The 18,029-nt window shown below is 41.0% G+C and overlaps 1 protein-coding gene across 1 annotated transcript in view; it reads right to left on the minus strand.

Annotated features, from left to right (window-relative positions):
• LOC139376421 (ETS translocation variant 4-like) overlaps positions 1 to 14,102 on the minus strand; it is a 39,916-nt gene extending 25,814 nt beyond the window's left edge. The window contains exons 1-4 of the mRNA XM_071118998.1: positions 13,931 to 14,102; positions 13,129 to 13,219; positions 12,835 to 12,882; positions 5,431 to 5,484 (exon numbers count right to left, since the gene is read on the minus strand). Of these exons, the coding sequence (XP_070975099.1) occupies positions 5,431 to 5,484; positions 12,835 to 12,882; positions 13,129 to 13,219; positions 13,931 to 13,987 (250 nt within the window). The 5' untranslated portion in view covers positions 13,988 to 14,102. The remainder of the gene's footprint in view (positions 1 to 5,430; positions 5,485 to 12,834; positions 12,883 to 13,128; positions 13,220 to 13,930) is intronic.
• Between the last annotated feature and the right edge of the window lie 3,927 nt (positions 14,103 to 18,029).

The following is an 18,029-nucleotide window of genomic DNA, read 5'->3' on the forward strand; positions in this document are numbered from 1 at the left end:
GAATCGTCCTCCCAGGGCGAATGGTATCCATGCATATCTGGCAGTCACCTGGATGTTTTTGCAGACTTGTTGCATAGCAGCTGTATTTTGGAAAGTTGAGAACACTGGGCTGCATATTTCTTTTCGTTTGAGTGGAGAGAGAGCAGAGGGAGAGACTCACCAATTTACTCTCCCTCTGCACCAAATGGGGACTGATTGGGCCAGCTCTGAACGAATGAGTGAGCAGGGGAACACAACAACACAAACAAGAGAGAAGGTTGAAAATGAATGTCGAGGCAGAATGCTTCCTACCGATGAGACAAACTGCTGTGAGCGTTCGCACTCAACTGCACTCCCTATCTCTTTCTTTCTTTCTCTTTCCGTTCTCTCTCTCTGTTTCCCCTTTTCTCTCTAAAAGACTGGAACAGCATCTACAGCCACAACTTCCTATATAATTACTACAAGGCCCAAAACTAAACAATCGGCCCACACAGCTCCGAAATGACTGGATCAGCTCACATCTTGGAACACTCAATGTGTAGAGAAAGAGAGAGGGTAGAAGGGAGGAAAGGAGAGAGAGAGAGAGGGAGGGGGGTAGTTAGGGGTGTCCAGATTTAAAACTCAGCTTAGTTTGTACAGAGGCAGGAAGAGGGAGGGGTCAGAGAATCCACTCGTAGAGAGGGGGGGTCACAAAGGGGGTAACGTAGTACTGTAGCACTTTTTTTATGAATGGGGAGAGGGGGAGACACGCTTCCTCTTACACTCAGGAGAAAATGTATGAATGGGATGTGTCTGTTGGGCTGCTCTCCATCTAATGGAACCCAAAGAACTCTTGCTTGCCACACAATTTGTATTTCAGTAACAACACATTTATCAATGGCTTATTTATTCTCTCTTAGACAATTCTAAAAACCTTCAAATGTAGAAACTAAGTAAACAGTCAGTGTGTGTAAGATTTGTTTGACAATCGACTGAGTTCCCTCCCTGCAGCCAGACACATTGAAAACAAGTGGGCCTGTCAGTATCCAACAGCCTCATTACAGATCAGATAGGGGGATTTGTCAAACCCCCAAAAGTCAACATACCTCCTCCACTTTTTACTTCATTTCATAACGGTATTCACTGAATCATATGTTAAGGAACACACATGTATTGTATTAAAGCTTGAAGGTCAATTCCCATCAAATACACAGTATAATTCCGAGGTAAAGGACATGTGTTTACATAACCTTCCCTCAGTGGAACTCTGCAGACAGAGCATGCTTGTTATCTGTTATTGAGGGAGAAGGGAACAGATAGATTTACCAGATGTGCAGGTATTGCACAATAACTTATTGTCCCCCCCTCCTCCCATCTCCTTCATCTAGCATTCCAGTGTCCCAAAGCCTGGCGCTCTGTTTTTACTCTCTTCATCCCTCTCGCTCTCTCATTTTCGCTCTCTCCGTCATTCTCGCTCCCTTTCCCTCTATCTTCCACACCCATACAGGTAACAACCTGACTCAGAAAACAACTTTTGATTTGCTGTGGCGCCTTTTCAATACGGCCTCCAGAAAACGTTAGGACTTTGTTTGCCAGCTTTGCGCCCTGTACTCTGAGTTACCATAACATCTGACTCACCTGTTTAGAACTATATTACAAGGCTGAAGAGTGATGAGTTCGATGGAATAATGCATAACCGGGTATGGGAACAGACAAGGCTTTCATTTAACCCGCAAGGGGGCTTAAATAGACTCGCTACCAGTCGCAACCACAAACACATAGAATAATATCTTTCTGTCAATGGCAGCCTGTCTACTTGGAGCTTCCCATCACATCATGTTGAATAGAGAAGCCCAAAAGAGTGTTCTGGCCATTGAGTACGAACAGCAGGAGCTAGCAGGAGTGCTGTCTGTCAACCTGAGCCCATCTCTGCTCAGACTACTGCATATAAGTGAGCTGCCTGTCAAAGTGAATCCCCAATGACCCTACGGATCATACCAGGGTCAACCACGGGCAGCAAGCTGGCAGTGATTGGCTGGGTTAGCCTAGGGTTAAGTAGACATGACCCTTGCGTGCCCTAGGGTTCATCGCCACTTCCTCCTCCTCATTGTTGTTCCACAGACATGTTTCACTGGGCATGTTTCACTGGGGCTAATGGGTTTTGAGCAGGGCCAGGGGGAACTCCGTTGCTAAGTTTCACACTATACAACTTCTGACTTATTTTCAGGTTTAAATTGTGTTCAAAACACGTTTAATTGAGACTTTATCCATTGAAATTGCTATGTTAATTCTGCATAAAAAATTCTGTTAAATATACCAATGTCCTCTTCGTCATCATTTTGAACGGTCTCACCCATAAGGGCCTATTCAGAATGACGAAAATTAGAAGAGAGTCTGAGGAGCGGACTGGTGAAGATACACTACATGGCCAAAAACATGTGGACACCCCTTCAAATCAGTGGATTCGGCTATTTCAGCCACACCCGGTCCTGATAGGTGTATAAAATCACATAGCCATACAATCTCCATAGACAAACATTGGCAGTAGTATGGTCCATACTGAAGAGCTCAGTGACTTTCAACGTGGCACAGTCATAGGATGCCACATTTCCAACAAGTCAGTTAGTCGGGGGGGGGGACCAGCACCATATTAATGCCCATGATTTTCAAATGAGATGTTCGAAGAGCAAGTGTCCACATATTTCTGGCTATGTAGTGTATTTAGATGTTTCAATTTACATTACATCCTTGCTTTACCTTTCGACATGGCTGGCAATGTGACATTCTTGCTTTTTAGCTTCAAATTTACCATAAATATCACAGTAGACACTAGCCAGTAAGCATGCAAACTATTCAACAATGCAAGCAACTTTTCATTTAGTTAAAACATATTAGCTACACTCTTAAATAATGCAACCCTAGCATATTACACTCTTCAATAATGAAACCAGAGCACATTACTCTCTTGAATAATGCAACAATTCACAAGCATGTGCAGACAATTAAAGGGTTTATTTGCTTGTTCGTACACACATTAAATGTACCTAGCACGTAAGACAATAGCACAGTTAGCTAAGCTACCACTAGCTAGTAATGTTAGCATATCAAACATGAACGTTTACCTGTCTCATACGAATATAAAATACAGTAACATTATCATACAGTGTCATTCATAGTATTGTATAGAGCTTGCTAGGAGGCAAGCTAAACAAAATCATTTCTGTATTCTCATTAGCTATCTACATCATAATAGCTAGCTACTAACATTAGCCAGTTACCTGAATGCTGAACCATAGCTAGATTGCTAGCTCTTAGTTCTACATGACAATATCAGCGTATTAAAGTTCCCTTAAAACTGGGGTCTTCAACCTTCTCTTGCCCAGGGAACCCCACACCCCATGCAAACCCGCGACCCAGGGTCCCCAATCATATGTTTGCAAAAAATAATTTTCACATCTTGTCTTATCCTCAGGTGAGAATGATAATGACAAGGAGAGAGGTAATCAACATTTTAAAATTAATAGATTTGGTATATATATTTTTTTTTGTATTGTTCTGACCTCCCCACATTATAATTGGAAGAGGAAGTGTAAACTTTAACAGCCTATTAGCTAGAAAGGTAACTCCAAACCCGGTTTTGCTAAGAGCAGCTGCTTAGCTGGTTAAACAAAAAATTTGGCCATGTGTTGGCAAACATTTATGTCCAAGTCAAGAAAGCTTACCAGCAGCACTTGCCGCAGTGGTAGCATGTTCATGGGTGGTTTTTCAAAGCCCATGTCAGATATTCCAGTAAGTTTAATACCAACGACAGTAGAAACTCCGTGTAATTTGCTCAATATTAGGAGTTAAGAAAAAAAGCTGACATCATTAGAAAGAAGATATTCTGCTTTTCTGCTGTATGTATGTAATTCTACATTTGTTTATTCTGTTGTTGCTATCGATATTCATAAAAACATTATTATTTTTTTTTTTTTTGCGGACATCCTGGTTGAATAACACTGCCTTAGAACAAATCAGGCTTCATTTGATCAACACTATGGAAGTCATTATATGAGGTAAACACAAATTGCGACTAAAACGTTGATCATTTCCTCGGGAGCTGATCAGGTCTTGCTTGCATAGCTAGATCAAATGGCTTCCTGCCTGGAAAGTGGCTCAGTGCAGGGTAGCCAAGCAAGGGGGGGGGGGGGTACACTGTTGAGATTTTCTTAAAGCTACGGCTACAAATGTAGAATGTAACAGGCTGTTACTGCAATAATACAAGTCTCAAATTTAAGGAAAATGTCTATGCATTTCAGCTGTTCCAAAAACATTGTTCTGCAATTATGATTTTTACTGTAGGAGTGCTGGACTCAATGAGACAATTCTGTTTACACTGCCCTGCTTGTGCGCTACCCCTGAAGGTAGCTAGCGGTCACAGCTTTAAATTCCATTATTAATAAGTATATATTCTCACAATTTATTTAAAAAATAATAATAATGGGAATTTTACCCCAATTTCGTGGTATCCAATTGTTTTTAGTAGCTACTATCTTGTCTCTTCGCTACAACTCCCGTATGGGCTCGGGAGAGACGAAGGTTGAAAGTCATGCGTCCTCCGATACACAACCCAACCAAGCCGCACTGCTTCTTAACACAGCACGCATCCAACCCGGAAGCCAGCCGCACCAATGTGTCGGAGGAAACATCGTGCACCTGGCAACCTTGGTTTAGCGCGCACTGCGCCCGGCCCGCCACAGTAGTCGCTGGTGCCCGATGAGACAAGGATATCCCTACCGGCCAACCCCTCCCGCTAGGCCAATTGTGCGTAGCCCCACAGACCTCCCGGTTGCGGCCGGTTACGACAGAGCCTGGGCGCGAACCAAGAGTCTCTGGTGGCACAGCTGTCTCACAATTTATTTTGATACCTCTCGAGAATCTCCTCTCGAGAATCTCCAACTTTTGTCAATGTAAAAAAGGGCCTAACTCTATGAATGGCTTTAAATGAAAAGGGCACGAAGGACGCTGTTTGTAAAGTGCACACTCCCCTACAGATCCTGAATCGCCATTGTCTAGACACACAACAAAAAGGGAAACCCATTCAAATACTAGCCACGCAGTTGTGTAGTACGGGAATTTGCTTTCCCCTCTTACACCTCAGACATACACAAAAGGGAATCTTTGTACCTGGACTCTGAATGATCTTTTACTGGTTTCCTGGGCCGATCCATTCAGCTTTCATAACTATGCAAATGGATGGAGGAGGACAATAGTAGCATCCAAATTCACCCATGATGAGTAGGTTGTATTAAGTATGTGTCTTGGAAATGTTATGTTTCACAGGCAAAGATTACCGTAACTTTGACAAGGACAGTAGCTCCGCCCAAGCCTTGAACAGTTCAACATCCCAACGCTGACCCCGTATCTAAGTTTCTCTCTCTCTCCCTCACGCACACAGAATTCTTAGCAGTGACACATGCATTTTTTTCTTACAGTTTTCGGAGTGGAAATCAGGAACAAACTGCTCATCACTGTCAGGAACTTGAGCTGAAATCAGAAAAGAAAGAGAAACCGTTAGTCATGTCATGGGTTGAGCATAATGTAGCTAGCCTTGCTAGCCTTGGTGGTCGGTCTGTCAATTTATCTAGAGAGAGTGAGCACTATGCTAGCCTGCTATGCTAGCCTTTCTAGGCGAGTGAGCGCTACATTAGCACGCTTAGCCTGTCTGATGCTAGCTACATCTCTCCATTAACTGAGCCAGTCTTAGTGCTTCATGCTGTCCAGCAGCTTTGCCAGTGTGGAAGCTCAGCTCAACCTGCCCATGGTCCTTGGCGGTCACGGTGCTGGGCCTCGTCTTTCCTTGGCCATGAAACCTGAGTCACTGCCTGGGTCCAGCCAAGCAACCTTCACTTCCACACTTTCCAGTGTGCCAGCACTTTTCCATGAGCGACAGATCAATACCACATAGTCAAGGGGGGAATGAAGCTTAGCAGTTGGACTCAGTCACAGCTACATACTACCTCGCTCTCCTCATTTCATGTGGCATTTAACGTCTTGATGGCGCAAACACTGATTTATTCGTTAACTTTTCGAGCTGCGCCTTGGAAGGGTTTAACCTCAGTTATGCCTTGACCGCAGTCAAGCATCGTTACTGTGACTATTGACTGTGTCTAATTTTTGTTCTGACCTCAATTAGTGTCAGGAGTTTTTCCTGACCTCATGACCTGACCAGGAAAAACTCTGGGTCCCTTCTGATAACTAATTTTGGTATGAAGGACGATGCCCTGACCAGTAGCGGTGCGTGGGTAAAATAACTGGTGAAGCCAAGACAGAAAAAAAGGCATTTTCAGCCTATGTGTTGTGATAATTGTGTTGTTTGCTCTATAACCTGTTAGTTCACATGCCTTGCTACAGTGATATATAAGCCTAAAGGCTGAGACAATAAGAAGACATGGTGGCAGAATAAATTCAACCACACCTTAGTTTCATAACAAAACCGGAGAGCAAACTCTGTCTGGTGAAGTCCACAAAGCATATTGCATGTAACAAACAGTTACATAACCTACAGAATGGTCAAGAAAGTTAATGTTTCTGACATTTTTGGACTATTAAACAACTATTGATTTAGAACCACGGAGAGTTACAATAAGTTGCAAAGAAAACGAGCTGCCTCCACTATTCCAGCACCATTTCAACTTCAACATTTCAACATCCTCAAATCACCTATGCTTAGTCTAATACATTGACAACTAAAAGATACCAAAAACAGTTTAGTCCAATCAACTTAAGCTAAATAAGATGTGGCTGTCCATGGTTATGATTTCTGTGTGTGTGTGTGTGTGTGCGTGCAAGTAGAGAAAACATGTTAACTCACCCTATTTGTAGAGAAATGCCAATGCCATCCTCCTCTCTTTCATGTTGACGAAACGGTCTATGATTCTGTTATACAGTACACAATTGTATTTTTTGTTGTCCTGGGCTACCTGCCTAAAATGCTTGCTTGCAATGTTAGCTAGTAAACATTAGCTTCTACATCTAGCTACATATTGAACTTCCATCCTCTCAGGCTAGGGGCACAATGTATGAATTTATGGTTGGATCAGATTTGTCGTTATAATAATTGGCCACTGGGAGAATTAAGTAAAACCACAAGTCCAAATCGCTATCACCATCCATGGCTAATTTAGGAGAGGGACAATTTTAGCTAGCTAAGTAGCTAGCCACCAGATGCAACAATTCAAGTTGTTTCTGTCAATGACGTATTGCTCTCGATGTGATGTGATTTGAGGGAAGCCAAATCCAAACTGGCTTCCTTTCACAATTTTATTTTGGTGCGCTAGGACCATTCACAGTTGAGCTCACTCAATTCAACTCAACTGTGATTGGCTATTATTTTATTTTAAAATGATCAAGGGTGGCCAAATGCTCGCTGGCTTCCCTTGCATTAAATGCTACGGGTGGCAATAATGTATACTCTTTTGACCAGTCAGATAGATGCCTTACACATACAGAGACAGAGGAGTGCTGTTTCGCTCGCTCGGATGCTTTCTCCGGTGAGATAGAGTCAGCCTCTTGCCAATTGAAGGAAAATTAATAAAGATGAATTATTATTATTTTATTGGGAGGGGCCTGACTTCCCTCGGCATCCATGAACGCATGCCACTGGCTCTGACATGAGGCCTAACGATGGCAGCACAGGGTGATTTAAGACCTTAAGAGGTGCACTTACAGTGGAGACAGGGTTACTGTCACTCACGCAGACTAGCTATCGAACCAAAGTGGTGATTAATGGATCAGTACAGAGGTGGAGCTGCCTTCCTTTCCTCCACCCACGGATCCCATTTCAAGACATTCAGTTGGTTTTGTATTCTCTTTGTAAATCCTGGCCAAATATCCACAGAGATATGTTTTGCCCTCATTGATGTGAATTGTGACAAGACGTCAGTGGCATGTAAAATGTGTGCATGTTGTTTACTTGTGTCTGTGTACTTTCCATCACAGAGCACAGACAGACTAAACATGCTTTTTAAACAAGGAAGGAAATCAGATGTCTTCTGTCAGTCTTACACCCATTTAGTGGAGCTAGAGGACATTCTTGGTCAATCTAGATGCTCTGCGGCTAGTGAAGTGTTCTGGAATTCGTCACCTGCTTTGGAGCCTTTGAGATATTGTTCTTAAGGTCAAGCTAGAGGTGGTAGGAGGACGAGGAACTGAGAGAGAAGTAGGGGGAGCTGAGGGCAAGTTTAGGTTAGCGCTATTTAGATCTTGGTCACAAGGCCACTAGCATGAATGAGTGATGTTTTGTTGAATAATTCTATCATAAAAACTTCAAAAATGTTCAACATTTACAGAAACACTGGACCTGGTGAAATAAATATTAATGTATTCATACTTGATTTTAACTTGCAGTCTGTTTAATTTACAATCTTATTACTGACATGATAGTCAAATTAACCTTATCCTACCATCTAGGCCGTATCTGACTGAATTGCCGCAGTCGTTTTGTAAAACCAGCCCATTATGTACGGGTGCAACAGGGCTGGATAGTATTGTACTTTTCTGTTTGCTAAGATGTTCAGATCCAAATACATTTCCGATATCAATTGTCCTCCCAAGCACTGGACTTTGAACCACACAACCAGGTTAGGAAATCCAGATTAGTGGACTGCCAATGTCCCAATGGGTGAAAAGGTCAAATTTACCCAGTGAGCCATGAGCACACTGGCATCTGAATCGCTACCCGTGGCTAAATGGCCTAAACCTCGCCTGCAGCCAGGTCTGGAAACCTTTACAACAGGCATGAGTCCAATTTAAAAGGTTCCTGCTTTTTCATAAGCCTTTTAATTGCTTTGGTCTTGCACTTACGTAATGGTACACGTCAATTCTTAGGAAAAGTTGATGGTTTACGAACGAAAAACAAAATGCCACCACATGGGAAGCACATGTCCCCTCTCCACTCTAAAATGGTTTAAAATAATGAGAATATGGAAAGTGAAAGTGTATAGTATTATAGGAAACCAAATCTGAAGTTTCATTTACTAACATTAAAAAGTCTCTCAAATTGAAACTCAAATGTGGCATAAGCAAACTTACTTAACACTTAGCTTTTTTTCCTTAAACAAAGCTAGGGCAACTTCATAGAACCCACAAAGAGAAAGTTAGTAAGTGCCAGCGCCTGTGACATCCCCCAGCCAAGTTAAAGACCCAAACCTAGCCAAAAGGCCCCCTCTCTCACGTCAGCTAACAGTCCACAAAACAAAGCAGGGAAAACGGAGCGAAAAGAGGAAATAGGAAATTCAAATCCACTTTCACGTATTTCTGCCCCGCTTCCTGTGAGGAGGAAACCGGATGATGGCGTCTTGGAGCATGTTCAGATAAATGACATTGATTTCTTATATAATGCTGCGTCCTGTTCCTATACGGTAATACTATTACCCCTTTTAACTTTTGCCCTAAGGAGAAGGATAAAGCTGCTTTATGAGAAAGAGCAGAGGCCAATATTTAGTCCACCAGATCAAACAATAAATAATTTCCACCCGTTTCAACGTGTCTAAAATGGAATACGTTGGATCGAACTAAGAAAAAGGAAGAGAAGAAAGAAAACATTAAGGATATCTGAGCGTCAGTGCGACTGGCTCGTAGACAAGAGCACAACCCTGTGCTTAGGGAGAGTGTGTGTGTGTGTGTGTGTGTGTGTGCGTGAGCGCGTGTGTGTATCCGATTTGCTTCCAGGAACACCCTCGTCAAAGGCTTTGAGATGCAAGTCAGCACAAGACAGAAAATGTGTTTATATGAGCAAAGACAAATTTCCTTTTTACATTTTTTTATTTATTTCAGGCACCTTGAATTACTTTTTTTCCTCAATGGGAGATCCTGGGAGGAGCATAAAACTCTGTCATAAACGCCAATGACAAGATGTGACAAAAACCTGAACTCTCTCTCTCTCCCTCCCTCTCATCTCCTTTATTTCTTCCACACTCTCCAGCAGAAAACTCCCTCCAGCTAGCGAGTTTTTACAATGCGGGTGAATCCCTTGCAACCACAATCAGACACAATGATAGGCCTCTAATTAATGCAACAGGACAGAGGAGTTCTGCCAGAACAGCTCAAAAACAAGCTACTATTTAGGGTTAAATAGCACACCGATAGTTACGCCACTGACTTCCACCCAGGCAGCTCGGGCTTTTTCATTCTCTCTATGGCCCAGCGAGTCCTCCTCTTGGCAATCTGTTGATGCAGTACAACAGAATGCCATATCTACTGCTCTGCTATGGATGTTACCTTTATGGTTGACTAACCACAAATAGAATGTCCATCAAAGGGATCAGACTTTGGGATGGTTCTCATTGTTGTCCCTTTTATTGGTGCTGGCTCTGTCTTTGTCTGTGGAGCGTGGTGGTGTGAACTTGCCAGTTTGACACTGCATGAGAATTAGGTGCCGGAGGCCGAGATACAATGAGAGCATTGTTTGCTGGGCATCATAAACAATCATTTTTCATAAGAGTCGAGGCCCATTTCAATGACTTGAACCCTTTTCACGCTAGCGTGCCGACTCGAATGGTACTGTGTTGGCTCGGGTATTTTCTTTTCACATTGGCCTTTCCAGCACAGTTCCAGCAATTATGGTGGATGCGTAACCGGACCAATACAGTACAGCTCGGCTCAGTAGTGTGAAAAAGGTATAGCTCAACTCAAGCATCCACAACAACTTACTTAAAGTAGTTTGTGTCGATAATACAGGATCTGGTTATAGATTTTGGTCTTGTGTGACTCATGGTCAATACTAAGGATGCTACTGTGAACTGTCCTCTACCATAAAAAAAAATGGTTACTTCAAGATAAGCAGATAAGCTGTGTCTAGGGATAGTCATGCAAAAAATGCATAACTTTAGAAATCCCCTTTCCTCACAACAACAGTCTGGAAGCACCTCCCATGTAATCACTAGTGTACCCACTACTCTTTTACAATGAACACAGCACTGGCAATTCAAGACTCCTGTACATGTACGTATGGAGATGAGCTTTTTGCTTTTCATTCAAGGCAATAAGATACCCTCTCGAGCCAAACAAAAGAATGTTACATAAGTTATCTGGTTGTTTTGTTATGTACATTATGTATACTGTAAACCAGTCTCGGGTCTGAAAGGATTTGAGGTGCACTTGATTCAGCTTGGACTTTACACTTTTGGGACTTTTCTATTGGCTCCATTATGCAGATAAAATCAACCGAAGCTCAAGTATTTGAAAGCATTTGACATACATGTATATTTGACCCAGGTCTGCTACAAATCACAGGATATCAATTTGGCTGGTTCAAGATGGCAGGCATTTTGTAGCAGGTTTAATTTCTTGTTTAGAGGTTGTTTAAGTGTTACATATTGCCCTTACACTTCTGGGCCCCAGATTTACCAAACATGCGTGAGTCATTCCTTAGTGTTGTTGTCCTGTCCTAACATATAATTGCTTCTTTAGAGCGCGCACGTCATATTGTACCTTTAAACTCCACACTGCTGACAATTGATGATGCCTGCCTGGGTCCATTTCATCGCTATGTGCTTTTAGTGACAAGGGCCTAACATGCTGTTTGTTTGCATTGGCTGGGATTATTGGCACGCAAAGACACTACATGCCAACACAGCCAAAATAGGGAATGTTTACAGCTTATCATGTCCTGTCTATGTTCACCAAGGAAATGTTTCTGTCGTAACATATCACTAATGACCATGTGTATTGCAACATAATGTTTAACTCCCCGAGCCTTTCTTCACCTCTTAAAGTGAAAAGGTCCTTGTTTTACTGTCTACGTTTTTACGTTTGCCTACATTTTTACTGAAACTACGTTTTGCTACTCAACCCTGTATACTGTGTGTCTAACACTCACTAAAGCTGTGGTATTCAAAGTCGGGGTTACGACCCCTAGTGGGTAAATAATAATATTTTATTTCAATTTTTTGGGGAACAAAAAATTAAGAGTACAGATTATTGAATGGGACAATATAAAAACGTTTTTCAAAAAAATATTATTTTATTGAGTATTTATTGGTTTCTTTTCATTTTTATAAGAGATGAAAATGCAATTAAATTGAAATGTACCGATTTTAAGTTTGTGTAATTAGATTTGGGTGGGGTTGCGAGAAATTCCTGTGCACAAATGGTGTCCCCAAATATTCTGGTCGAAAACATTGTGCTGAAAAAGTTTGAATACCACCACAGTAAATTAAAATAGGCCTTTCCTGATGTCAACTAAATATTTGGTACAGATGACCAGGGGTGAAAATTTCATCGCGGACAGGTCCCCCCCACATTCTGGAATTACATTTTTGTCTCCCCCAGTTTTAGCAATGGCATGTGATATAAAACGAGGCAACAGTGCTCATGTTATCCGACTGGAGTGTTTATTCGACTAGAAAAAAATAAAATAAATGTAACTCGCAAAAAAACGTCCCCCGCACTTCTAAAACCAAAGTTGTGCCCCTGCACATGACTAATAGTCAAATTAATTATCATACTGTACATTCTTTCAGTCCCACTCTTTATTAATAAGTCTGTAGGGATTTAATTACTGGTTCGTGGTGGTATGTGTTCTCATCAACCTAGCAGTCATCAACTGAGAAATTGAGATCAAACACACTCACAGCTATGTCAACAGACTCCTTTTGTACTGGATCATTTCCATATTAATATGTCTGACCAAGGTTGGTCCTCCATGATATCAATATCACTAATGTTCAACAGATCACCCGCATATTTAAACATACTATCTAACATATTCAAATATTGTTGACCTTTCCCTAGTCTCTGTTGCGATATGATTTATCATTGCCACTCTCACTGAAACATAGCAATTAATCCAACAACAAAAAAACGAATTTAAGTAAATGCTGCAGGTAGTCTCACCTTCTGTGAGCCATGTCTCCTGAAGTTGGCTTAAATCCTGAAAGAGGTCTGAAAGAAGAAGAAGAAGAAAACGACATGATTACCACAGAACAACAAGATCAAAGAGCATTCACTCACAAGATGGTCTGGTCATGTCGGCTAGATCAAGTTTTCGGCAAGTTAAGTCATGTTTATATCAATCCATAAATAGGAGCCATACATCTGTATGATGCTTTGGTAAGCAGACCATTGACGAGGTAAACTTGTGTCACCTAAAGGGGACATTGAGAGCCGCCGTTGGAGCTCTAACTTTACCTTCAGATTCCTGAGGGGGTAATTCCGTGTCCATGTATTTCCTTTTTGCTGCCATCAACAGTCTATTTAGGGGCCCATGTCCTTGTGACTTCTGCAAAGCATCAGAAATATTACAGAAGTGGGAAATACACACAAACATGACATGTAGCCTACATGACAAGTAGCTACCTAGAACATTCCCACGGTCACTAATTGGTTTAGGTAATTAGTCAATATGGCAATCAATACTAAAATAATCACATATTACGTTATCTAAAGGATATTAAAAGGATATAATTCTACTTTTTATTAGTAGTTGTATCCTAATTACTATTATAGAGTTGTAACTTTTGGGGTTTTTCTTTTTTTGTTTTCATTCCAGACTGAACAAATATTGTCCCTTCAAATACCATTGAGAATTACTCTCATATAACCTATTATCAACCCAATACAACCACAACAGAATACCAACGCATCTTGTCACCGTAAACTGCAACAGTGTTGCAACACAAACGCGCTCGACAGTTCCATTTGCCCTCTCAAATTGTTAACCCATTTGCTAGGGGACACTGTTAACATGTCCGGTCTAGAGACAAGCAATGTGTTAATGAACAGTGTAAAATAAAAGCTTTCATTTAGTGTATGTAGTAAAACAATTATGCAGAACTTTTGATAGTTTAGAAGCGAATGAAAACAGTTTTCTTCGCGCACACAATTGCTTCAGCCAAATCTCATGCAAAGGGCGATCAGAGAGAAAGCCCGGTAGCCAAGTCCTAAAAACTGAGCACAGCATTTACAAATACATTACTTTATCCATACGTACATTTGCTAAAGTGTAAGGCACTTGCTGATCCAAATATCCATCCATTTTATAATTCATCCGTTAACCGTTTGTGGTCATTTAGGCTGAGTTGAATGAGATCCACGCAGCCTGCAGGGAGAGAGGGAAGAGGGACAAGAGGGGCGATAGTTGTGAATGGAGCTGCGAGAAAGCTGCGAGAAAGCTGCATACATAATGAGCTCCATTCACATAAAATGCAGAGGGAAGCGATGGCGAGCTTTTACTCAGGGAGCTGCTGCCCCCTTTACAACGGCCATCTCTAGATGTAATACAACTTTGTCAAATTGCCATCGAAAGTGTTAACATTTTAGCTAGCCTTTTCATAACCTTAACCCAATTATCCTGACATGCTGGGTAAATTCTCCTAAACCTGCTACGAAAATACAGTTTTTTACAAAGCTGTATCCCTTCTAGACAAAAACCCTTTACTGCTGGTTCGTGATAGATCTCGCACAGTCTTCAGATACCGCACAAAATTCTCTCAACAAGTAAGCCTATACAATGTGCCTCTTCTTTGCTCTTAGAGTTATAAAATGTTATTTGTTGTTCATAAATGGCTTATACAGGATTTATGGAAATAATGGGTCACACTTTATTTGGATAGTCTGGATCATACTATCAACAACCTATCAGTTGACAAGCAACTGCTTGCTAAGGTTACGGTTAGGGTTAGGTTTGGAATAAGGGTTAGTATAAAGGTTAAGGTTATGTTCAGAGCTAGGGTTAGGGTTAGTAGATATTTAGTTGAAATGTTACTGATAGTCTGTAGAGCATCTACAGATGGACTATCCAAATAAAGTGTTACCTAATAATGTTGAATTTTCATTTGTAAAATCGACAGGCAAAACCAATAAATTTGATTTTTATAGGACCATGCACTTACAAAAAATAGGCTTTTCTTACAACAAAAAAAGTAGCTTATACTTTATATTTACACAAACGACGCGAGAGGAAATGGAACTGTGGATAATGTGAAGAATAAAAAACAAATGTCGCGTCTCGACTTTACAGGCTACAGGGTAACTAAATAACTATTGCTCTATAATCAAACTAGAAGCTTGATCCGTGTGTTATCAGCTTGGGTCGGAAATGCCCCAAAAATCAAGGGTGTTGTCAATTATTTTCCAGACTTGAGTGTTGATTTGGACTACATAGACTTGATTTCAGACGCTTGCTCTGGCCAAATGACTTGGGTGATTGGTTGATTTCCTCTTTCAAGGGGTTGAATTTCTACTTTTGTCCTAATGAATGACCTGATTTATGAATGAAAACTAGGTTCCCTCTTTGAACCAATCGGCTATGAGGCTGTCCATGTCCCTAGCAACCATGGGTGGAGTTAGAGGAGTGGCAGCCAATCAGAGCTTGGGACTCAGAGAGCCTTTATACTAGAATGTCCTGTTGTTTTTCATTCACAAAAAGAGAGAGAGGTAAAGTTGGGAAAAAACTTCCATTCATAAAAACCTGCCCTAGCTTGAATGTCCCTCCTGCCCAGACACTGTCAAATAAGTTAATTTGTTTACCTTCTTACACTTCTTCTCCTCACTTTTATTGACTAGGCTACATAACACGTTTTACAGTATGTGATGTACAACTAGAAATTACTTTGCTCAATGACTGAGTCAGAGGTCAGCTATTTGGAACACCTTTTGATAAAAATGCCACGGAACATCACAGGTTGCGTTTAAACAAATATCATACCGAGTTGGAAGGAACATGTCACTATCGTGTTATTATGTTTTATGACGCAATTTAAAACAAATACTCTATTCAATTCAATTCTACCACATGCACTCTAAAATGAAAATAAAAGGGGGGGAAAATGGTATAAAAAAAGCTTTCTGTGGCTTATAGTGGTAGTTAATTTCTGAAACTAATGGAGATGTTTCATTATCTTAAAAGTACTCATATAGTCTATCTCATTTCCAAAACATTTACTAATAGCCATGTATGCTTGTCTGAGGCAAACCTCAATGTGTGTCAGCAGGGTTAAGAAGAGTCCACAGAGAGCGAAAGGAGGCTCTTTGAAGCGTTCTGTAGAAGGGATGCTGTTTTTAATACAAAATAGAACACAACCACACCAGTATTTTATAAAATGCTCACTCATATTGAGATATAGAACATTGATAAGTAAGGTTGTATTCGGCACATGTGACGAATAAAGTTGGATTTGATTTGGATTATGTCCTGAAATGATGTGCTTGTACAACTGTTATTTTTACCGCTCATTTTATTGAAAATCATTCTTATTTTCAACCAAATATTTTATTCATTTGAGCAATGCCAGGCTACGTGTTTTTATTGTGTCTATGAGACAGCTTGCCCTGGGTCAAGTCGGTGGCTCCATGGCGGGACATACCATTATCCCCACTGGGAATCTAATGAGTTCCCATACCAGAGTCGAGCCATGCCAGACCAGACCATGCCAGAACTAAACCATTTGTGCTACTCAAGAGATCTCTGCCAATACCCCACCCCCCACCCCCATATACATCCTCTTGTCCTTGATCATATCTCAAAGAGTATTGTATTATGTTACTGTGTAACAATAACCATAATATCGCTGAATTCTATGTTCATAATTCCTAAATTGACACTAAACATTTACGATTTATAAACCATGTAGTTTTCATTCTTTAATCTTCATTCCCCCAAATTGTGACACATTTATAACGCTACATTTAGAATGCTTACAGCTTTTTACAATCACTTTGGCACTAATTTTGGAACGTTGATGTCCTTTTTCAAAACTCTAGACACAAAACTCACAACCAATGATCAAAATGCACATTTTTCAAAACTCTAACACTTTTTCCAATTGCTTGGATACAATACACATAAAGCTAAGATCATTTGTTCATTGAACTAAAATCACCTGTTCAAAATGACACAACTTAACATCAAAGTACTACCATTTCAAAATGCAATTCACACACTACATCTGAAATGACTGTCTATTCATTTCATTACAATGATCTAACTATCAATTGATCCAACTGCTAAAAATGATAAGTAACTGTTGCGTTACTCTTAATGCATAGATTTATGGAAACTGACAAACAATATTCCATGTTTAGATCATGAAAGTTTCAGGATAACGAGATCCATTGACACCAATGACCGTGGACTTCATTATCTATGGATGTAATATTTCATCATCATTCTCTATCAGAAACAGTTTTTATGGTCCCATGTACCACTTTTCCCGACCATGTTTTCAGATTTGACATTACTGTACACTCACCGGCCACTTTTTTAGGTACACCTATCTAGTACAGGGTAGGACCCCCTTTTGCCTCCACAACAGCCTGAATTATTCACGGTGTTGTACGTTAAGAGATGCCCTTCTGCACACCACTGTTTTAAAACAGCTGTTATTTGAGCGTTTGTGGCCTTTCTGTTAGCTTGAATGAGTCTGGACATTCTCTTCTGACCTCTCTCATTAACAAGGTGGTTTTGCCCACAGAACTGCCGCTCACTGAATGTGTTTTGTTTATCGCACCATTTTCTGTAAACTCTAGAGACTGTACTGCGTAACTATCCCAGGAAGGCAGCTGTTTCTGAGATGCTGGAATCACCATGTGTGGCATCAACAATCATACCACGGTCAAAGTTGCTTAGATTGCGCATCTTGCCGTTCTAATGTTTGGTCGAACAACATCTAAAGCTCTCTAATCTATATACTCTATATATTGAGTTGCAGGCAGCCACATGATTTGCTGTTCGATAGTAACCGTCCTTGATGAGCTAAATCAGGTTGGTAGAGTTGATGGCATGACCTATGTCATTGTGTGGGATAATGTCAGGTTCCACCATGCTCAAATGGTGCAAGCCTGGTTTCAGGCCCATCCACAATTTACCACCCTGTACTTACCCCCATACTCTACTTTCCTTAACCCGATTGAGGAATTTTTCTCCACATGGAGGTGGAAGGTAGGCACCCTCACAAACAAGCCACCCTTCTCCAGGCCATGGATGACGCATGCAATGACATCACGGCAGACCAGTGCCAGGCCTGGATTCGCCCAAAGATTCTTCCCAAGATTTTTGGCTAATGAAAACATCCCTTGTGATGTGGATGAGA

The sequence above is a fragment of the Oncorhynchus clarkii genome, chromosome 20 (assembly GCF_045791955.1).
Source record: "Oncorhynchus clarkii lewisi isolate Uvic-CL-2024 chromosome 20, UVic_Ocla_1.0, whole genome shotgun sequence".
In the NCBI taxonomy this organism is placed as follows: Eukaryota; Metazoa; Chordata; class Actinopteri; order Salmoniformes; family Salmonidae; genus Oncorhynchus; species Oncorhynchus clarkii.